This window comes from Cetorhinus maximus, chromosome 34, assembly GCF_964194155.1.
Source record: "Cetorhinus maximus chromosome 34, sCetMax3.hap1.1, whole genome shotgun sequence".
Taxonomy (NCBI): Eukaryota; Metazoa; Chordata; class Chondrichthyes; order Lamniformes; family Cetorhinidae; genus Cetorhinus; species Cetorhinus maximus.
Window position 1 is genome coordinate 850,618 of NC_135912.1, and position 23,180 is coordinate 873,797.

At 46.3% G+C, this 23,180-nt stretch overlaps 1 protein-coding gene across 1 annotated transcript in view; it reads left to right on the forward strand.

The window, feature by feature from the left end:
• acadvl (acyl-CoA dehydrogenase very long chain) overlaps positions 1-23,180 on the forward strand; it is a 66,555-nt gene that overhangs the window by 37,328 nt on the left and 6,047 nt on the right. The window contains exons 8-18 of the mRNA XM_078533751.1: positions 1,563-1,692; positions 3,098-3,223; positions 5,317-5,515; positions 10,080-10,184; positions 10,777-10,863; positions 13,036-13,098; positions 14,255-14,356; positions 17,136-17,233; positions 18,585-18,657; positions 21,090-21,162; positions 21,788-21,860. Of these exons, the coding sequence (XP_078389877.1) occupies positions 1,563-1,692; positions 3,098-3,223; positions 5,317-5,515; positions 10,080-10,184; positions 10,777-10,863; positions 13,036-13,098; positions 14,255-14,356; positions 17,136-17,233; positions 18,585-18,657; positions 21,090-21,162; positions 21,788-21,860 (1,129 nt within the window). The remainder of the gene's footprint in view (positions 1-1,562; positions 1,693-3,097; positions 3,224-5,316; positions 5,516-10,079; positions 10,185-10,776; positions 10,864-13,035; positions 13,099-14,254; positions 14,357-17,135; positions 17,234-18,584; positions 18,658-21,089; positions 21,163-21,787; positions 21,861-23,180) is intronic.

Genomic DNA, 23,180 nt, shown 5'->3' on the forward strand with positions numbered 1-23,180 from the left:
ACTCCTTGCCATTCAATGGTATTACCATTGCTGAACCCCCACTATCAATATCCTGGGGATCACCATTGACCAGAAACTAGACTGGACTAGCCATATAAATACTGTGACTACAAACACAGGTCAGAGGCTGGGATTTCTGCAGCGAGTAACTCCTGACTCCCCAAAGCCTGTCCACCATCTACAAGCACAAGTCAGGAGTGTGATGGAATATTCTTCACTTGCCTGGATGAGTGTAGCTTTAACAACACTCAAGACCAGGGAACTAAAGGTCTAGTGAGAAGGAGGAAATGAAGGAAATTAGTATTATTGAAAAAACAGTGCTGGAGAAATTAATGGGACTGAAAGCTGATAAATCCACGGGGCCTGATAATCTACATTCAAGGTGCTAAAGGAGGTGGCAATGGAAATAGTGGATGTGTTGGTTGTCATCTTCCAAAATTCTGTAGATTCTGGAACAGCCCTGGCAGATTGGAGGGTGGCAAATGTAACCCCACTATTTTAAAAAGGAGGGAGGGAGAAAACAGGGAATTACAGATTTATTAGCCTAACATGGGTGGTAGGGAAAATGCTAGAGTCTGTTATAAAGAATGTGATAACAGGACACTTAGAAAATATCAACGGGATTAGATAAAGTCAACATGGATTTATGAAGAGGAAATCATGTTTGTCAAACCTAATGGAGTTTTTTGAAGACGTAACTAGCAGAATACATAAGGGAGAACCAGGGGATGTGATGTAATTGGATTTTCAGAAAGCTTTTGATAAAGTCCCATATCAGAGGTTAGTGTGTAAAATTAAAGCACACGGGATTGGGGGTAATAAATTGGCATGGATTGAGAATTAGTTAGCAGGCAGGAAACAGCGTAGGAATAAATGGGTATTTTTTGGAGTGACAAGCGATGACTAGTGGGGTACCGCAGGGATCAGTGCCTGGGCCTCAGCTGTTCACAATATATATCAATGGTTTGGATGAGGGAACCAAATGTAATATTTCCAAGTTTGCTGACGACACAAAACTGGGCGGGAATGTGAGTGAGAGGAGGATGTTAAGAGGCTTCAAGACGATTTAAACAAGTTGAGTGAGTGGGCAAATACATGGCAGATGCAAGATAACGTGGATAAACGTGGATGTTTGGTAGGAAAAACAGAATGGCAGAGTATTATTTAAATGGTGAAAGATTGGGAAATGTTGATGTACAAAGGGACCTGGGTGCCCTTGTACACCAATCACTGAAAGTAAGCATGCAGGTGCAGCAAGCAGTTAAGAAGGCAAATGGTATGTTGGCCTTCATTGTGACAGGACTTGAGTGCAGGAGCAAGGATGTCTTACTGCAGCTGTACAGGGCCTTGGTGAGACCGCACCTGGAGTATTGTGTGCAATTTTGGTCTCCTTACCTAAGAAAGGATATATTTGCCGTTGCTGTTTATGGGAGCTTGATGTATGCAAATTGGCTGTTGTGTTTCCTACGCTACCTCAGTGACTACTTCATTGGCTGTGAAGTGCACTAGGACGTGTTGAGGTGATGAAAGATGTTGTTTAAATGCAAGTTTGTTTTCCCCAGGTGAAACAATCGCTGCCTTCTGTCTGACTGAGCCTGCAAGCGGGTCAGATGCTGCATCTATCAAAACCACAGCCGTCAAGAGCAACTGCGGAAAATATTACATCCTTAACGGGGGCAAAATCTGGATCAGGTATGGCGGGGGTGGGGTCACCTGGCAGAGTGGTGAGTTGTCGTTAAACGCAGATACACTTCTTTGCACAAAAGGGTGGTAGGTATATAGGACTCTCCCCCAGCCGGTCCAGTTAATTTTACATCTGAGATTTGTAGATTTTAGCTAGCCCAGCGTATTGAAACTAAGGCAGGTGGACAGAGTTAGGATGCGTCTCATTTAACAGCAGAGCAGGCTTGAGGGGCTGAATGGCTTCCTCCTTTTCATATGGAAATGAATACAGATAGTGATGAGAAATTAAATAGTAGAATATATTCTTCACCCATTGGTGAATTGATGACTAAAGGATACAGACTGAAGATTGACACAAGAGTAATGAAGGGAGAGTAGAAAAATATGTATGCTGGAGGGGGACATCTCGCGATGAACCCAGTTGGACTCCGTCACCCTTCACCTCAAAATCTTTTACACTGTAAATTGCTGCAAGTGCGACTGACAATAGCAGGGCAAGAGAATCAGGGCTTCTGGGGCCCCAGTAAATGACAGGACCAACAGTCTATCTCCTTAAACTCTCATAACATTTAGAAAGTATTTAGATATTCAATTGTGTTGCCATAGCCTCCAGGACTATGGGCCAAGCGCTGGAAAATGGGATTAGTGTAGTCAGATCTTTGGGCACGGACACAGTGGGCCAAATGGCCTCCTTCTGTGCTGTAAACTTCTACGAGTCTATTAACCAATGAGATTAAGGATTGAGAAAGAAGTGGAGGATGGACAGAGGATGGAATTGGGTAAATTAGAGTCACATTCAGGTACAGAAAGAGAGGGAAAGAAAGATTGAATTGGGAGAGAAAGGAAAAAATTAAATTTGAAATGTAATTTGTTTTACGTTTATAAGAAGAACTTATTAGCTGCAGGAATGAGATTGAACTGTTTAAATTGATCCCTTTCTGGGGTGGAGAGTTTGATTAGTATTGTGTTAACAATTATCATTAACAGAGTACTTGCGCTGTTAAGTACGAGTTCTAGCTTCCTGTGGAGAGTTTCATTGGCAATTAATGCACTAATCCCCAGTAACTTCACAAAATTCACATGGAGGTTGAGGGTGAACAGTGCAAATCAACCAGCAAATTCTGATGATTCATGAATCATGGCGTATCTAATCTACGGTGAACTTGCTGGCCGATGTGCATATTAATGATGGCATGTGTCATAAACTCGCTGTTATTTTGCCAATGAGATATGGGCCTTTGTTTCATGATTTGCTACGGTTGGGAATGAACTCCCTGTCTCCAGTATTGTCACCATTGGGTTATCACATCCCTGATGAACCATCTAAAGCTCTTTGTTTTAAAAAGTTTGGTTACAGCCCCAGCGTATATGAATGTGACAGTAACTCTGTATTCTCATCTATGTGGTTTGGCAGTAATGGTGGCCTGGCAGATATCTTCACCGTCTTTGCAAAAACGTCAGTGACGGACGAAGCCACTGGTAAAGTAAAGGACAAAATCACCACCTTCATTGTGGAGAGGGGATTCGGTGGAGTGACAAGGTAAATTGTGCGCATGTTTAATCTATGTGGATGTAATAGGTTGTGACTGTGTGCACACACCCAGTCAACATGTTCCATTCTAACCTCCTGTGCCAACATTTACAGTGCACCCATGCTACGTAAACATGTCACACTGTAACCATACCCTCCCTGCAGCAAAATATTTCACGCCCCCCCCACCCCACCCCGACTCCCCCCACAACTGGCAGGAGGGTGCTAAAACAATGCACAATTTAAACAGGGATTGAGAATGGAAATATAAACAGAAAGTGATGAAGACACCTGCACATCCCACTCTAAGCATCACTCCCCCTCAATCTTGTTAACCCTCAATGTCACACTTGGCATTGAGCATCAAGGCCATTGGAGATCAATTAGTAATATATCGGTCATAGAGAAAAAACTAGGATTTCGATTGCACCTTTCATATCCTCAGGACGTCCCAAAACACTTCACAGACAATTAAGTACTTTCTTTGGAACATAGTCCCTGTTGTAATGTTGGAAAGATGGCAGCCAGTTTGCACACAGCAAGATCCCACAGTCAGCAATATGACAATGACCAGGTATTCAGTTTTTGGTGGTGTTGGTTAAGTGTCCCGGGACGCTGAGAAGAACTACCCTGCACTTCTTCGTAATAGTGGCCATGGGATCTTTTGTGTTCACCTGAGAGGGCAGTGTTGTTGGTCTTGGTTTAACATCTCATCCATATGAAGGCATCTTCAAAAATGCAGTACTCCCTCAGTACTGACACTCTGACAGTGCGGTACATCCTTAGTACTGACCCACCCAACAGCACGGCGCTCCCTCAGGACAGACCCTCCGACAGAGCGGCGCTCCCTCAGGACAGACCCTCCGACAGAGCGGCGTTCCCTCAGGACAGACCCTGCGACAGTGCATCACTCCCTCAGTACTGCACTGGAAGTGTCAGCCTTTATTTTATGCTCAAGTCTCTGGAGTGGGACTCGAACACAGGACCTTCTAACTCAGAGCGAGTGTGCCGCTCACTAGCCACTAGTCATCTGTGCGTGTGTTTCCGTTAATTTTATCCATACCTGTGTCCCCATTTATAATTCAAACAGCCTGTGTAAACTTGCCAGAGGTAATCACACGCCCACTGATTAGCACCCCTCTGCTCCACTCCTGAATGCACCGACTCTTTCAAAGTGATCGCCGTTATAATTTCTGTCCAGACTCAAACCCCACACACAAGATTTTTCCAACAGTGATCCTGAAAAGAACGGCCTCTGAGGAAACCTGGCACAGTGGCAGTGGTCAGTTGACCTCCCTTCCTCCTGCCCAAGCCTCAGACGGCCACAGTGGATTACCAGCTCCATGGGGCCGCCGTGATTGGGAACGCGTTGAGAAAATTCCAGTCGTGGCAACTGAAGATCCCAGAGTGTCATTGGCTTAAGGTCCAGGCGACATGATTCAAAATTAAGTGAAATGTCTCTGTCACCAGCAGTTCTGGCATAGAATAATACAGCACAGGAAGAGGCCATTCAGCCCATCCTGCCTGTGCCGGCTCTTTGAAAGAGCTATCCAATTAGTCCCACGCCCCCTGCTGTTTCCCCACACCACTGACAATTTTCCTTCATTAGGTATTTATTTAATTATTGAATCTGCTTGCATCGCCCTTTCAGGCAACAGCTTGCTGGGTGAAAGAAAATTCTCCTCATCTCCCCCTCTTTTGCCGATTATCCTTCAATTTGTTACCAACCCTTCTGCCACTGGAAACAGTTTCTCCTTATTTACTCTATCAAAAACCTCTCATAACTTTGAACGTCTCTATTAACTCTCCCCTTAACCTTCCCTGCTCTAAGGAGAACAATCCTGGCTTCCTCCAGTCTCTGCACATTAACTGAAGTTCCCCTGCATCATTTGCATCATTCCAGTAAATATCCTCTACACCTTCTCTCAAGCCTTGACACCTCTCCTAAAGTGCAGTGCCCATCACAGAACTGTCCAGTTGCTGCCTAAGCAAAGATTTATACAGGTTTAACATGACTTCTTAAGTAAGTACTCTCTATCTTTGTCTGTAGTCACCACTAATGTCTGCCGAGAACTCACTGTCTTTGTGCACTTGCATTTCAGTGGCCCACCGGAAAAGAAGATGGGGATTAAAGCGTCAAATACAGCAGAGGTGCACTTTGACAATGTTAAGGTGCCTGTGGAGAATGTTTTGGGAGAGGTTGGCAGTGGGTTTAAAGTGGCCATGAACATCTTGAACAATGGACGCTTTGGCATGGCAGCTGCCCTCTCTGGGACAATGAAAGGAGTCATTGCCAGGGCAGTAAGTGTCTCTGAAACTATTTCCACAGCAAGAGCTGGCCAACTTCAACTACCTACTGGCTAGTATCCCACAGAGTCATTCACTCTTCAGCAATACTAAACAATTAAACTTTTATCTTTTTAACTTCTAAAGAAAGAAAGACTTGCATTTCTATAGCACCTTTCTGATCTCAGGACTTCCCAAAAGACTTTACTGCCAATGAAGTGCTCTTAGAAGTGTAGCCACTGTTGTAGTGTAGGAAATCTGGCAGCCAATTTGCACACAGGAAGATCCCATGGACAGCAATATGATAATGACTGGATCATCTGATTTTAGTGATACTGATAGAGGGGTAAATATTTGTCAGTACACAGGGGGAAACTCCCCTGCTCATCTTCAAAATGGTGCCTTGGGATCTTTAAAGTCCACCTGAAGGTGCCTCAGTTTAGTGTTTCCTCTGAAGGGCAGCAAGTCTGACAGTGCGGCATTCCCTAGTTTCTGCACTGGGAATGTCAGCCTGAATTATGGCCTCGAGTCTCTGGAGTAGGAATTAAACCCATGGCATTCTGACTTGGAGGTGAGAGTGTTACCCACTAAGCCCCGGTTGACACCTGGTTTATATGGTTAAAGGCAATGTACACTGCCCTATCGAAAATAATGTCCCAGGGTTGCTTCCCACCTTCCCCCTGCCCCCGGGTTTGTGTTCAGCATTAACCCTGTCCACATTCAGAGTTGTCCACTTCCTAGCAGGAGTCCCTGGTCATCAATCAGGAGCAGAAGCCTAGGATTGATTTTGTGTTGAGCTATGTGGCACTGACACTAACAGAGCTCAGCAGAGACCAGGGATCAAACCTGCGCCCAATCCAGGACTCCTGCTGGAAAGTACATTAACTTTGATATTGGGTAAGGGATGTAATTGTCCCATCACTGGTACTGAATACTTTGTTAACATTTGCTAATAGTTGATCATGCTAGATCCCACAGGACGTGAGAGAATTTTTCACTAATTTTCAGGATGTGGGCGTCACTGGCATATAATCACATATTATTATGCATCCCTAATTGCCCCTTGAGAAGGTGGTGGTGAGCTTCCTTCTTGAACCGCTGCAGTCCATGTGGTGTAGGTACACCCACAGTGCTGTTAGGGAGGGAGTTCCAGGATTTTGACCCAGCGACAGTGAAGGAACGGCCGATATACTTCCAAGTCAGGAATGTGTGTGGTTTGGAGGAGAACTTGCATGTGGTGGTGTTACCATGCATCTAGTGCTCTTGTCCTTCTAGGTGGTAGAGATCGTGGGTTTGGAAAGTGCTGTCTAAGGAGCCTTGGTGAGTTGTTGCAGTGCATCTTTGTAGATGGTACACACTACTGCCACTGTGCGTCGGTAGGGGAGGGAGTGAATGTTTAAGATTGTGGATGGGTGCCAATGTCCTGGGGACTATCCATTCAAATGAGTCAGCACATTCAGAAGTGAACGTTGGTGAGGCGGGAGTTGCGGGTAGAGTACATGGTTTTTTTTTTATCTCTCAGGCCTGCATGTGGGCAGGGAGTTTCCCAGCTGAGTGCAGCTGTCCTGTGAGAACTGTGCTGAGCAGTGTTGGTGTGGCAGCTCTGGTTGTGAGCTGGGTCAGGTGACAGGATGAGCAAGGGGCGCAGTTATTTTAGGAAACTGCTTGTTTGTGTTTTTGCTGTCTGAAACGCTGATCTGGATTGTAGGCCCGTTCACCACACGTGCTCGTTGCATCTTGTGTAACAATTCCACATGACCTAGTTTCTGTTACTGAAATTGCTTCTCAAAATTAAAATAAAATCTGAAAGATCTGCTTATATTTGTATAAATTCTACTGATTGGATGTACCTTATATTTGCAATTCTTTTGCTGCCTCTTCCTTTCCGCACCCCCGTACGCCCTTGCATTTCTGTAGCGCCTTTCACAACCTCGGGATTTCCCAAAGCACTTAACTGCCAATGGAGTACTTTCTTTGAAGTGGAGTCCTTGTTGCAATGTAGGAAACGCAGAGACTTGAGCTCATAGTCCAGGCAGACGCTCACTCCCAGTGGCGCCATTGAGGGAGTGCCACACTGTCAGAGGGTCAGTACTGAGGGAGCACCACACTGTCAGAGGGTCAGTACCGAGGGAGCACCACACTGTCAGAGGGTTAGTACTGAGGGAGTGCCACACTGTCGGAGGGTCAGTACTGAGGGAGTGTACTATTGGAGGGTCAGTACTGAGGGAGTGCTGCACTGTTGGCAGGTCAGTACTGAGGGAGTGCTGCACTGTCGGCAGGTCAGTACTGAGGGAGTGCTGCTCTGTCGGCAGGTCAGTACTGAGGGAGTGCTGCACTGTCGGCAGGTCAGTACTGAGGGAGTGCTGCACTGTCGGCAGGTCAGTACTGAGGGAGTGCTGCACTGTCGGCAGGTCAGTACTGAGGGAGTGCTGCACTATCGGCAGGTCAGTACTGAGGGAGTGCTGCACTGTCGGCAGGTCAGTACTGAGGGAGTGCTGCACTGTCGGCGGGTCAGTACTGAGGGAGTGCTGCACTGTCGGCGGGTCAGCACTGAGGGAGTGCTGCACTGTTGGAGGGTCAGTACCGAGGGAGCACAGCACTGTTGCAGGGGACGTTCTGAGGAAATGCACTGTCAGGGTCAGTACTGAGGGAGTGCTGCACTGTCAGAGGTATCATCTTTAGAATGAGACCTCATCTGCTTACAGGTGGATGTAAAAGATCCCTTAGCCATTATTTGCAAGAAGTGTTGTTGAGTTCTCCCCAGTGTCTTCGATGATATTTATCCACTTCACTTATAAAAATAAATTGTCTAGTCATTATCACATTGCTGGTTGCAGGAACTTGCTGTACACAAATTGGCTGCTGCGTTCCTATATTACAGTGCTGAATACACTTCAACAAAAGCGCTTCTTTGCCTGCGAAGTGTTTAGGGACACCCTGAGTGAAAAACGCTCTAGAAATGGACATCTTTTCTTTCTCTGTTGTCTTAAGTGAGGCACGAGTTTGGGACACAATCTCACGACCAGAGAGCTTGGAGGGCAGTCATTTGAACTGTGCACCACAATCACTGTGCACCGAGTAAGTTTCCTGTTTAGCATTTGTTCTTGATAGACTGTTTTCAGTGTCAAATCTAACAAATGTCATGCAAATTGTTAAATTGTGGTAATGATTAAAATGTAACTCACTGGGCAGAATGATAAAAATATCCATTGTAATGCAGCCGAGGTATTAAAGGGGAAAGGATTTTTTTTTAGAAAAAGAATGTTTATCCTATGTTTTAGGGTTGCTGTTACCATTGAGTGTTGGGTTAACAGACGTGTGAGACTTTTTTTTTTGAAGTTAATCTCGTGATGTTGGCATTGCCCAGGATACAACTGAATGGCTTGCAGGGGCAGTTAAAGAGTCAACTCCTGCTGGTTCGGGACTGGAGTCACATTGGGCCCAGACTGGTCAAGGAGAGCAGTTTTCTTTCCCTGAAAGGACATTAGTGAACCAGTTGGGTTTTTAACCACAATTCAACAGTTTCTTGGTCACTTTTTTTTTAACCAGCTGTTTTATTTCCAAATGTTTCAGACATAATTCGACTGCCTTGGTGAACGTTGAGCTCCAGTTTTCTACATTATTAGTCCAAGCCTCTGCTTCACCCCTCCAGTAACATTACCATATGTGACCACATCCAACTGCTTTGTCTGCTTTCTGAATGCAGACATTAACTCATTTATTCCCAGTTGGATGGTGACTTTTCCAGAAAACTGGGTGAACAATCTTTCATGAAAGGCAGAAAAAAGCATTTGTGGCTTTTATTTTTCTTCAGGGTAAAAAAAACCCATCCAATTGCAGGGGCTTTTATCCCATTACTGGGTTTCCCAGGACATTGATTCGAGATAATTGACAAAAGAATCAGTGACAGGAGATGAAGACTCCATTTTTTTACGCAGTGAGTTGTTGTGGCCTGGAAGGCGCTGCCTGAAAGGGCAGCGGAAGCAGATTCAGTGGGAACTTTCAAAAGGGGATTGGATAAATACTTGAAAAGGAAAAATGTGCGGAGCTGCGAGGAAAAGAGAAGAAATATTGGGACTGATTGGATAGCTCTTTCACAGAGCCAGCACAGGCACAATGGGCCTAATGGCCTCCTTCTGTGGTGTATGATTCTAGTACAAAGAACTTACAGCACAGAAACAGGTCATTCTGCCCATCTGTTCCGTGCTGGTGTTTCCACTCCACACAAGCCTCCTCCCACCTCCTCTTCATCTCACCCTATTAGCATATCTTCCTATTCCTTTCTCGCTTGTGTTTTTCCAGCTTCCCCTTCACCTCAACCATTCCCTGTGGTAGCGAGTTCCACATTCTCAACACACTCGGAGTAAAGAAGTTTCTCCTGAATTCCCGATTGGATTTAATATTGACTGCCTTGTATTTCTGGCCCCTAGTTCTGTCCGCCCACAAGTGGAAACATCTTCTCTACATCTACCCTATCAAACCCCTTCATAATTTCCAAGATATTTATTGGGTCATGTATAGAGTAAATCTAAGCCTAAGCTACGTGTGTTGTTAACGCTGTTCTTTTCCTCCATATTAGGTTGACCATGCTGCAAACCGCACCCAGTTTGGGGACAAGATTCACAACTTTGGCGCTATTCAGGAGAAGGTTGCTCACATGGCAATGCTGCAGTACGTGACAGAGGTAAGGGGAGTGGCAGGCTGTGCTTCAGGCTAAGCAGCACATGGTGCTCAGTCCTCTGGAAAGCTGATGGGTGTCTCCTGTTGCCAGTCTTATACCCGGTGACTGTAGTTTACATTCCATTTTTGGGCACAAGACAGACAAACTCGTATTTCTACAGCACCTTTCACCACCTCAGGATGTCTCAAACCGCTTTCCAGCCAATTTGAAATGTAATCACTGTTAAAATGTAGGAATCACAGCAGCCAGTTTGTGCACGGCAAGATCTCACAAACAGCAACGTGATAATGACCCAGATCATCCGTTTTCAGTGGTGCTGGTTGAGGGATAGATAATGACAACAGGCAGAACTCCCCTGCCCCTTCTTCTAATAATGGGCATGGGACTGTTACATCCGGCCGAGAGGGCAGACTTAGCCCCAGTTTAACTTTTCACCCAAAACGCAGCAACTCCAATAGTACAACAATCCCTTATTGCTGCTCCTCTGACAATGCAGCGCTCCCTGTGAACCAACCCTCCAAAAGCGCAGTGGAAACAGCAGCAGTAAAGTGTTGTGTCTGTGAAAACTAATGGTCATTATTTTGCTCCTTTACAGTCAATGGCATACATGATCAGTGCAAACATGGACTCGGGGGCTACTGAATTCCAGATTGAAGCTGCCATCAGCAAGATCTTTGCGAGTGTGAGCATTACCGTGTTATTTGCCTTGTTACTGCATGTTAAGACAAGCTGTCAGGGTAATCTAGTTTAAACAGTGTTGGTGACCCCGTTTCTAGTGCAGTAAAAAAGGTTTCACGTTTGGTCAAGGTTTACTCCCCCAAAATCTACCATTCACAGTCCATGCAATCATATGCTTCTGATTTGAGAAGAGGTGGACGTATGGTTGGCCCGTGTGCACAGCAACTGATTGCATTTCGATGAGCTCCGCACTGTGTATTTACAGCAGGACAAAATTATACAAACTAGGATCAGGAATAGGCCACTTGGCCCTTCAAGCCTTCTCTGCCATTCAATAAGATCATGGCTGATCTGATTGTAACCTCCTGCCTGCCCCCGATAACCTTTTACCCACTTGTTAATCAAGAATCTATCTAGCTCTGCCTTAAAAATATGCAAAGACTCTGCTTCCACCGCCTTTTGAGGAAGAGAGTTCCAAAGACTCTCAACCCTCTTGAGAGAAAAACTTTCTCCTCATCTCTGTCTTAAATGGCCGACCCCTTATTTTTAAACAGTGACCCCTAGTTTTAGATTCTGCCACGAGAGGAAACGTCCTCTCCACATCTACCCTGTCGAGACCCCTCAGGATCTTAAAGGTTTCAATCAAGTCGCCTCTTACTCTTCTAAACTCCAGCGGATACAAGCCTAACCCGTCTGACCTTTCCTCATAAGACAACCCGCCCATTCCTGGTATTAGACTAGTAAAGCTTCTCTGAACTGCTTCTAACGCATTTATATCTTTCTTTAAATAAGGAGCCCAGTAATGTACACAGTACTCCAGATGTGGTCTCACCAATGCTCTGTACCACTGAAACATAACCTCTCTATTTATGTATTCAATTCCCCTCGCAATAAGCAATAACATTCTATTAACTTTCCTAATTACTTGCTGTACCTGCATACTACCCTTTTGTGATTCATGCACTAGGACACCCAGATCCCTCTCCATCTCAGAGTTCTGCAATCTCTCACCATCTAGATACTCTGCTTTTTTAGTCTCATTGTGCCCCATACTGCAGCACAAACTGGGGTTTCATTACTGAGCGGCTCAGTCTCTCAGCACACCACCATGCCAATCTGACTCACTTTTGAATGAAACAGAAAGACTTGCATTTCTGTAGCGCCTCTCACAACCACAAACCATCCAAAAATGCCCTGCTGCCAATACAGTTTTTTAAGTGTAGCTACATTTGTAAATATCAATTTGTCCACAGCAAGCTACCACAAACAGCCCCAAGATAACGACCATGTAACTTGTTTTCTAGTGATGCTGTTGGTTGAGGGATAAGTGTTGCCCTGGACACTCGAATAGTGGCCATGGGATCTTCTACATGCAGCTAAGAGAGCAGCTGGGGCTTTGATTTAACGGCTTATCTAAAATATGGCACCTCCGAAAGTGCAGCACTCCCTCAGTACTGACCCTCCGACAGTGCAGCACTCCCTCAGTACTGACCCCCCGACAGTGTGGCACTCCCTCAGTACTGACCCTCCAACAGTGCAGCACTCCCTCAGTACTGACCCTCCAACAGTGAAGCACTCCCTCAGTACTGACCCTCCGACAGTGCAGCACTCCCTCAGTACTGACCCTCTGACAGTGCGGCACTCCCTCAGTACTGACCCTCCGACAGTGCGGCACTCCCTCAGTACTGACCCTCTGACAATACGATGCTTCCTCAGTATTGGCACTGAGATTATCAGCTTGGATTATGTGTTAAGTCTCTGGAGTGGGACTTGAACCCACGACCTTCTGACTGAGAGATGAGAATGCTACCCACTGAGCCCTGGCTGACTCTCCTCATTTGACAGTCATGTTTTTACCCGAGTGCCTTGCAATTTTCTGCTGTCGGTTTCATTTCCCGAGATGTTTGGGGAATCCCGGGTGAGCTAAGTGTGAGTCTTCTCACCAGCCATTCAGCTCAGGTCTGTTGCTATACAGTTAGCGCGTCTATTCATGTTTGCAAACCACCCCCTCTGATGGTTGGGCGACTGATGCCCAATGCCATGATTAAGAAGTGGGTTGGGGGGGTAACGGGGAACAGGGCTGGTGGGGGTGATGCTGGGGGAACAGTGTCACTCTGCTGACAAGTGAAATTATCAGGATACAATCACACTGAACCTGCTCACTATCTCTCTACAGGAGGCTGCCTGGATAGTAACTGACGAATGTATTCAGCTCATGGGCGGAATGGGCTTCATGAAGGTCAGTGCCAGATTCTGAATGTGTCTTTTGCCTTTGTACCCATCTTGTCCATATTGAAGTCTTGTAACTAGAGCAAAGGTCACAAAAAGACTAAGAAATAGGAGCAGGAGGAGGCCATTCAGCCCCTCAGACCTACTCTGCCATTCAATTAGATCATGGCTGATTTTCTAGCTCAACTCCACTTCCCTGGGCTATCTACTTAACTCCTGATACCCTTAGTGTACAAAAACCTATTGATCTCAATCTTGAATACACTCAATGACTGAGCACCAATAGCTCTCTGAGGTAAAGAATTCCAATGATTCACAACCCTCTAAGTGTAGAAACCTCTCCTAATTTCAGTCCAAAATGGATGACCCCTTATTCTGAGTCTAGGCTCTCTAGTTCTAGGCTCTCCAACCCGGAGAAACAGCCTTTTAGCATCTACCCAACCAAGCTCTCTCGGAACCTAGTATATTTCCGTGAGGTCACCTCTCATCCTTTTAAACTCCAGAGAGTAAAGGCCCATTCCACACACTTTCTCCCCGTAGGAAAACCTTCCAATCCCAGGAATCAATGTGGTGAACCTTTGTTGTACTTACTCTGAGGCAAGTATACCTTTCCTTATATAAGGAGAGTAAAACCATACACAGTACTCCAAGTCTTGTGTACCGTTAGCTGGCTCAAATATAGAATTCAGAAAACAGCCAGAACTCACAACTAGTATCTTACAGCACAGACGGCAGTCATTTGGCCCATTGTACCTATGCTGGCATTTCTGGATGAGCTATCCCATTAGCCCAGAGATCTTTGTTAAGTGGCAAGCCAGATGCTGAAGTATGAAACCAGGCACAAAGCCTATTCTTGATAGTTTATTTACCAAATACAGCATCACATATGTCTGCCTCCTACATACTAACGCCTAGTGTCCCAGCAGCCTCTCTTTATATGTGCTCAAGGAACTTAATCAATGCCCTTCAATTAACCAAGTGACATCCCATTGATCTTGGTGGGGGTGGGAGGACAGTGTTGTGGGACTGGAAGGGGTTACAGAGATGTCATTGGGGGGGTTGGGATGCTGAGGCCACGGAGGGATTTGAACACAACAATGAGAATTCTAAAATGGGGGTGCTGCAGTGATTAGCGGTGTGTTCTGACCCATTTTATCTGCTGTTAGGATGCTGGGGTTGAGCGGGTGATGAGGGACCTTCGGATCTTCCGCATTTTTGAAGGAACAAACGATATTCTCCGACTTTTCGTTGCACTCAATGGTATTCAGGTATGTGCTCGATCCCTTGCATCTGTCTCTCTCAACAATGCTGGAGTGCTCTTGACTAAGGCTTCACTCTCATTACTCCACCTCCACTACACAGCCCGTTCTTGCTTGCGTGTGCCATGGCGGTGTATGTCGCTGCGTCGTTTGACAGGGAGCTTTGCAACAGAGCCTGATCCCATTCCCACTCGATTTCCATGGTGCGGGGATGCTGGGACAAAGATCAGCAATTGGGGGTGTTGGTGCTGGGGGAGAGAGAGCAGTGCTGTATCTGTACACAAGCCCCTGTAACAATTGCACCATCCAGCTCTCTTACTTCCTAAACTCTCACCTGCTATGTTTTGAGTTTGGTGAAAGTGTAAAGGTTTGCGTGTTAGGCCTGTCATCGTTCTCTTTTGGAGTGTGAGCTGTGAAGGGAGGAGCTAACCAAGGTTGAGTTTGTCCTGATTTATGATTAAATATCTCAAACCAATGGTCCTGTCCCCTCATGAAGCGCCTGTAATTAAAAACCACATCGACATCACGCACACAAACCTATGAAGGTGACAGAACAAGTCTATAAAAGCAAGGAAGTTGTACTAAACCTTTATAAATCGCTGGTTTGGCCTCAGCTGGTGTATTGTGACCAATTCTGGGCACCAAAGGCCTTTGAGAGGGTGCAGAGGAGATTTATCAGAATGTTTTATTTTATTCATTCACGGGATGTGGGCGTCGCTGGGGGCCAACATTTATTGCCCATCCCTAATTGCCCCTTGAGAAGGTGGTGGTGAGCTGCCTTCTTGAACGGCTGCAGTCCCTGTGGTGTAGGTGCACCCACAGAGCTGTTAGGAAGGAAGTTCCAGGATTTTGACCCAGTGGCAGTGAAGGAACAGAGATATATTTCCAAGTCAGGATGGTGAGTGACTTGAAGGGGAACTTCCAGGTGGTGGTGTTCCATCTATCTGCTGCCCTTAATGGTAGTAGTTGTGTGTTTGGAAGGTGCTGTTGAAGGAGCCTTGGTGAATTCCTGCAGTGCATCTTGTAGATCTTACACACTGCTGCTACTGTGCATCGGTGGTGGAGGGAGTTAGTTAAACACAATTTTCCCTTAAGAAATCCATCCTGGCTCTTCCTAATTAAACCACATTTTTTCATGTGACTATTAATTCTATCCTGAATAATTATTTCTAGAAGCTTCCCCACCGCCGAAGTTAAACTGACTGGTCTGTAATTGCTGGACTTAGCCTTACAGCCTTTTTTGAACAAGGGTGTAATGTTTGCAATTCTCCTGAGTCTAGGGAAGACTGAAAGATTACGGCTCTTGCCCCTGCAATTTCCACTCTCTGTCTCGTTCTGTTCAGCTCTAGGGGCCGAATGGCCTACTGCTCCTATTTCTTATGTTCTTATGTTTACGTTCCTTCAATAGCCTTAGATGCATCTCATCTGGTCCCGGTGCCTTGTCAACTTTAAGTATATCCAATATTTCCTCCTTATCAATTTTGAACCCTTCTAGTGACAGAGTTTCCTCCTCTGTCACCACGGCCTGGGTAGCATCTACCTTTTGGTAAAGACCGATGCAAAGTATTCGTTTAACACTTCAGCCATACCCCCTGTCTCCATGTGTAAATCCCCTTTTTGGTCCCGAATCAGCCCAACTCCTCCTTTTACCAACCTTTTACTATTTATGTGCCAAAGAAGACTTTGGGATTCCCCTTCATGTTGGCTGCCAGTCTTTCCTCATAGTCCCTCTTCGCTTCTCTTATTTGCTTCTTCACCTCTCCTCTGAACCTTCTGTATTCAGCTTGGCTCTTAATTGTATTTTCTACCTGACACTTGTCATAGACACACTTTTTCTTCTTTATCTTAATTTCTATCTCCTTTCTCATCCAGGGAGCTCTGGATTTGTTTTCCCTACCTTTCCCTTTGAGGGAATATACCTTGACTGTACCCAAACCATTTCTTCTTTGAGGGCAGCCCATTGTTCAGCAGTTTTTCCTGCCAACCTTTGGTTCCAGCCTATCCGGCCAAGCTCCATTCTTGCCCCATTGAAGTTGGATGTCCCGCAGTTAATCATTCTTACTTTGGACTGCTCATCAGGGCAAACGCAAGAATGCCAAGTTTCAAAAGCTCAAAACAGTTTATACTATAATTGTGATCATTTGAAATTTGGCATTCTTGCATTTGTCCTAATGAATGCAAGACAAAAAGCTTCAGCAATGGTTCTCTCTTTTCAGTAACAGTCACATTCAGAGTGTACACCCAGTAATGTGATCGTACACGCAGAAGTCTTTTACAAAGTGGAGGAGGAGGATAGCTGAGTAGGAAGGTAGGAACGTACGGAGGGTTGTGAAGCTGGGGGAACTGAAATCCCGAGTGAGCGGAGAGATTTCTGGAAGCAGGATGGGCTAGAAAGGCGGGTACGTTGTGGGCGTTTCGAGGCTGCCCCACCCTCCCGATTCCTGCAACACCCACATGTGCCTGAATGCTCTCAGGTTTGTATCTTTCGCCCACTCTGCTCCACCTGCAATCACAGCCTTGAACTCTTGTCGACCGACAATCCTTCCTCTATCCCCGCACCACCCCACCATCCCGTCCGCCTGCTCAAGCTGTGGAACCTTCCTAAACTCCGACCTCTTCACACCTCCTCCAAAGACTTGCTGAAAATCTACCATAAGACCGTAATTCAAACTCTGTTTCCTTTCCCCTTCTATCTGTTTGAAGCGTTTGGGAAGCTATTTTTGTGTGAAAGATGTAAATGTAAAGGTGACTCTCAGACTGATTAATACTCTTGCTCCTAATTATGCAGACCGCTGGAAATCACCTAAAGAGGCTGCAGGGAGCACTGAAGAATCCTGTTGGAAATGCCACCCTGCTAATAGGTGAATTCAACAAGCGGGCTCGAAGGTTAGTGACCCCGCCCTGGTGCCAGAGGCCAGTTTAAGCCCATCACCAAAGAAAATCGCTTCTTTGATTTTTCCTTTCAAATTCTAATGATGTATCCTATCGACACTCTCAGTATCGACACTACGACAGTACAGCGCTCCCACAGTACTGACCCTCCGACAGTGCGGCACTCCCTCAGTACTGAACCTCTGACAGTGTGTTACTCCCACAGTACTGACCCTCCGACAGTGCAGTACTCCCTCAGTACTGACCCTCCGACAGTGCGGCGCTCCCTCAGTACTGACCCTCCGACAGTGCAGTACTCCCTCAGTACTGACCCTCCGACAGTGCGGCGCTCCCTCATTACTGACCCTCCGACAGTGCGGCGCTCCCTCAGTACTGACCCTCCGACAGTGCGGCGCTCCCTCAGTACTGACCCTCCGACAGTGCGGCACTCTCTCATTACTGACCCTCCGACAGTGCGGCACTCTCTCATTACTGTCCCCCCAACAGTGCAGCAATCCCCCGTTACTGTCCCTCCAACAGTGCAGGACTCCCTCATTACTGTCCCTCCAACAGTGCAGCGCTCCCTCAGTGCTGACCCTTTGACAGTGCAGACCCCTCTCAGTAATTTCCTCCTGACAATGCAGCACTCCCTCAGTACTGACTCTCTGACAGTGCTGCTCTCATTCAGGGTTGTATCAGTCTTGACTATCTGCTCAAGTCTTTGGCGTGGAACTCAAACTCTCAATCTTCTGACTCAAAAGCAAGTGCTACCCACTGAGCCACAGCTGACACCTCTAAAGTCTACATTAATCAATAAATGCAGTAACCCGGGGCCTAACTGAACCTGGTGGTGTGCCTGATGTACAGTTGTTACTCCAGAAAAGAGTTGTGTTGAGGGAAGATTCATGAGGTTCACTGATAGTAAACACCCTCGGTCAGGAACTGAGAAACATGGAAGGATGTGTGTTAGCTCCATGGTGACCTGAAAGGGTCTGAGTTCAAACTCCATTGTCTGTTAGGTTAGTTTACCATAGCTGAGGAACTGCGCAAGGGTTAAGTGATGGCATAAAAATCAACCGGGATACTGACTTTGGATTGCTATCCAGTGCCCCCAGGGATCTGATTTGGCTTTGATACTCCTTCATTATCAGAGAGCTGATGTACTCATTCACAGGATCTGGTGACTGGTGCTGGAGTGTGAATGGGGCCCGATGTGGGTTCGTGCTTCAGCAGAGGATGAGGGGAAGAAAGTGCACTGGGTGGTGCCCTGTTCAGTACTCTGGGGTGAAGTGTTAAGATGAGGCAGTCACAATTCCTTGTGGTCTCCCTTCCTAACCTGATCTCTTTGTCTCCTCTATTGTTGCAGGAAGGCTGGGCTGAGTACAGGCATCAGCCTGAGCAACATTGTACACCCAGAGCTGAAACCGAGCGGGGAGCTGGTGAGTACGTTACTGTCACTGTGACACTGTTCGTACAGACTCTGCTGTCAAACAGGCCTGAAATCAGCTCACACGGCACGGAGTGATTCAGCTATCCAATGGCTGAGCCCACCCAGTCAACACAGGTCCTCCAGCTTGGGGGGAAAAAAAATAAGATCTTTATTTAGGATTCAATCGTATGAGCAAAAAACAGAACAAACCGTATCAGCGAGGGAAGAAGGAAAGGATTAACATTTTTACAGAACCATTCATAACCTCAGGAGACCCCAGAGCGGTTCAAAGTGGTGGAGTATTTTGAAGTGTTGCCACTATTGTAATGCAGGAAACACACAGATCAACGTCTCACAAACAGCAATGTGATGTGGACCACGTAATCTGTTTTGGTGATGTTGATTGAGGGACAAATATTGGCCTAGCACACCCGGGGGAACTCCTGTTCTTTGAAATAGGGGCCGTTGGATCTTTAACATCAATCCGAGAGGATGAATGGGAACTCGGTTTCACGTTTTATCTGGGCAAATGTCATCTCTGACAGTGCAGCATTCCCTCAGTGATCAGCCTGGATTATGGGCTCAAGTCTGTTGAATAGGACTCAAAGCCCCAAGCTAATGATCAAGAGTTTGCCACCATTAAACCACAGCTAAGTTACTTTCTGAATTACTCTGGTTTGTGAAACGATAGTTCTTTAAAACTTAAAAGTACAATTTTATTTTGTAGTGGAGAGCTGAGTTGAAATGCGTTCTGAAATGAGTAACAGATTCTTAATTTAACATGTCAATGTTTCCTTTTTTGAAACAAAACTTGTGAAACTTTTCAGTTGCTGAAAACTTTGCTAAAGATCCCCCCTGGTTCCCGCCCCCCCTGCAAGAGTCCCTTCCCCACCACAGTTGACAATAATATACGGCAGAGTTTATTGCTGTTAATTTGTTACTATAACGTTTCATTCAGCTTCTCCTGACCACCTTGATCTAACTCAAGTTTCCCGATTCACCCTTAGTGTAATAAAAATAAAGAAGTGCTGGGAAAACTCAGTAGGTCTGGCAGCAACTGTGGAGAGAGAAACTGTTAACATTTCGAGTCCAGTATGACTCTTGTTTGCAACTGTTCTGACGAGGAGTTCATACTGGACTCAAAATATTAACTCTGTTTGTCTCTCCATGGTTGCTGCCAGACCTGCTGAGCTTTTCCAGCATTTTTCCGTTTTTATTTCAGATTTCCAGCATCCGCAGTGTTTTGCTTTTATTTCACCCTTAAATTGTCACCAGTTTAAATCATTAATGTGGTTACTGGGGTCGGGGTGGAGGGAACAGTCCTACTTATTCCCCATAACGAATCTGGATTTTCCAGAAATAAAAAAAATGGGTATTTTAATCTGACTCAAATCATATCTCCTTCAAGTCAGAGACTGGTAGCAAGCTTCCTAACAACAGCCCTGTTAGATGGTGAGTGGAACGTAATGGTTCCAAAGAGACTGGTAGCATGCTTCCTGACATCATCCCTGAACAGCTTAGCTCTAATATTGTTATGCCGCTTTGTTCTGGACTCTCCCCCACAACCACCCTCCCCACCAACCTACACATACACACACCTGATGAAGCAGTTTCGCTCTATCTACCTCACCAACCACTTCAATCTCCCCTTAGTCTTCTACACTCGAGGGAATATAAGCCTCGTCTGTGCAACCTGTACTTCTAATTTAGCCCTCTGAGCCCTGGTATCATTCTGGTGAATCTGTGCTGCATCCCTCCAAGGCCAATATCTCCTTCCTGAGAACAGGGCCCAGACCTGAACCCAGTTGCCCCCCATGGGGTCTAACCAAGGCTCTGTACAACTGAAGCATCACTTCCTCCCCATTCACACCAGCCCCCCCTTGAGATAAAGGCTGACATTCCAATAGCCTTGTAAATGATATTTTTGGTCAGAAATTCAACAACCGGGGGATCTGCTCCCTGAGGAGAAATTATGACACAATTAGGCTTCCATTCCCTAAAACATAGGGGCGATTTGATTGAGATTTTTAGGATTTTGAAAGGGATTGATGGGGCTGAGAAACATTATCCACTGGCTGTGGAAACTAGGGCAAGGGGACATAACCTTAAATTCGGAGCCAGTCCATTCAGGGGAAGCGTTTGTCACACAGAGAGGGTGGTAGGACTATGGAATTCTCTCCCAAAAAGAGCAGTAGATGCTGGGGCTCAATTAATCATTTCAAATCTGAGATTGATAGATTTCTGCCAGACAAGGATATTGAGGGATATGAAGCCAAGGCAGGTGGCTGGAGTTGAGATATAGCTCATCCATGGTTTCATTACACAGCGGAACAGTCTCAAAGGGGTGAATGGCCTCCTCCCTCTCCCTATGTACTGTTGATTAACTGGCTTGACATTACAAGGTGTGCCCTTTGGGTAATGGCAGCCGTGTTTGTCTTTCAGATGGTGAAAGCTATCGAAAAGTTTGGTGGCAGCACGGAAGACCTGCTGCTGAAGTATGGGAAGAGAATTGTAGGTGAGGAGCATTTGTTAAATGCAAAGGTTGAAGTTGCGCGAACGTTCTGTAGAAAAGTGCGGCACTCCCTCAGTACTGACCCTCCGACAGTGCGGCACTCCCTCAGTACTGATCCTCCGACAGTGCGGCACTCCCTCAGTACTGACCCTCCGACAGTGCGGTGCTCCCTCAGTACTGACCCTCCGACAGTGCAGCACTCCCTCAGTACTGACCCTCAGACAGTGCGGCGCTCCCTCATACTGCCCCTCCGACAGTGCGGCGCTCCCTCAGTACTGACCCTCTGTCAGTGCAATTTCCATGCTCCCTCGGTACTGACCCTCCGACAGTGCGGCACTCCCTCAGTATTGACCCTCTGACGGTGCAGCTGTCCCTCAGTACTGACCCTCTGACGGTGCAGCTCTCCCTCAGTACTGACTCTCCGACCGTGCACCTGCCCCCTCGCTGCTGGCCCGGTGTCAGTTTGGATTATCTGCTCAAGTCTATGGTGTTGTATCGAGTCCCAGCTTCTGGCTCAGCAATAAGAGCGCCAGTAAATTAGCGAGGTTGGCAGAAGCCTCTCCTCCAGCGACAGGAATCAATCGCCCTCGAGCATCTCCTAACACTCATGATTTGCGTGTTTTTATAGACGAACAGTTCCTGCTGAAGAGGGTGGCAGACAGTGCCATTGACCTATACGCCATGGTGGTTGTTCTGTCACGGTAAGGACTCAGGAGTGGGTGATTCACTTGTTGTCGCTTCTCTATTTGCAAGTGTGTCTTTGACAGGGACACACTCTCATTTCTGCCTGTTGCTAAATCTTCAGGTGGCAAGAATCAAAGTTCGATGTTTACTTTGTTGATGAAAGTTGATTAGAGCAACCTCAGCGATGATCATCTCCACATCAAGGGACTGGAAAAATCTGGGCTTCTAATATTTATCATAGGATCATGCAGCACAGCCATTCCGCCCACCATGCCTGTGCTGACTCTTTGAAAGAGCTATCCAATTAGTCCCACTGTCAGCTTCCTTTTCCTGAAAAGGCAAGTTTTGCACTGGGGAGATGGTGGGGGCTCCCTCTACCTTGTGTAGGGGAAGGCCAAGTCTTGATTCCCTCTGTTCCCCCTGCTCTGTGACCTTCATCCTTCTTCAAGTTGGGCTCCACAATTTGATTTTAACTTTTTTTGTTGATGTTAACAAGCAAATTAACGGAATTAAACGCCCCACGGCACTTCACAGGAGCATTGTGGAACATGAGACCGAGCCACCTTAGCAGATATTTGATCAGATGACCAAAGGCTTGATCAAAGAGGTTGGTTTTAAGAAGCCCTTTTTTTCAAGGAGGAAAGCGAGGTGGAGAGGTTTAGGGAGGGAATTTCAGAACTTAGTCCCAGGCAACTGAAGGTACGGGCACCAGTGGTGGAGCGATTAAAATCGGGGATGCACAAGAGGCCAGAATTAGAGGAGCGCAGAGATCACAGAGGGTTGTGGGACTTTAGGGGATTACTGAGATAGGGAGCAGTGAGACCGTGGAGGAATTTGAAAACAAGGATGAGAATTTTAATATCAAGACATTGCTTGACCAGGAGACAGTGTAGGTCAGCGAGCACAGGGCTGATGGATAAACAGAACTTGGTGTAAGTTGAGCCACAGGCAGCAGGGCTTGGGTGTCATCATATTTACAGTGTGGAGAATATGGGAGACCAGCCTGGAATCTGTTGGAATAGTCTAGCTGCAAGTCTAGAGGTAACAAAAGCATAAATAAGGGTTTCAGATGAGCAGAGACAGGGACAAAAATGACATCTGTTGCTTGTCCCTATTTGCTGCACCAGAGGTCAGTGTTGAGGAATTGCAGCACTGCTGGGCAGGTTGTCTTGTAGGTGAGACAGTAAAAACCAAGGCCCCATCTGCTCCCTCTGGTAGATGGAAAAGAATAACGGGGGCGTTATGCAAGTCTTTCTTTCTTTCCTTGGCTTCTAAACACACTGCACCGGTACTGGGATTGAACCTGATTGCAGTATGAAGACACCCTCATTATATAT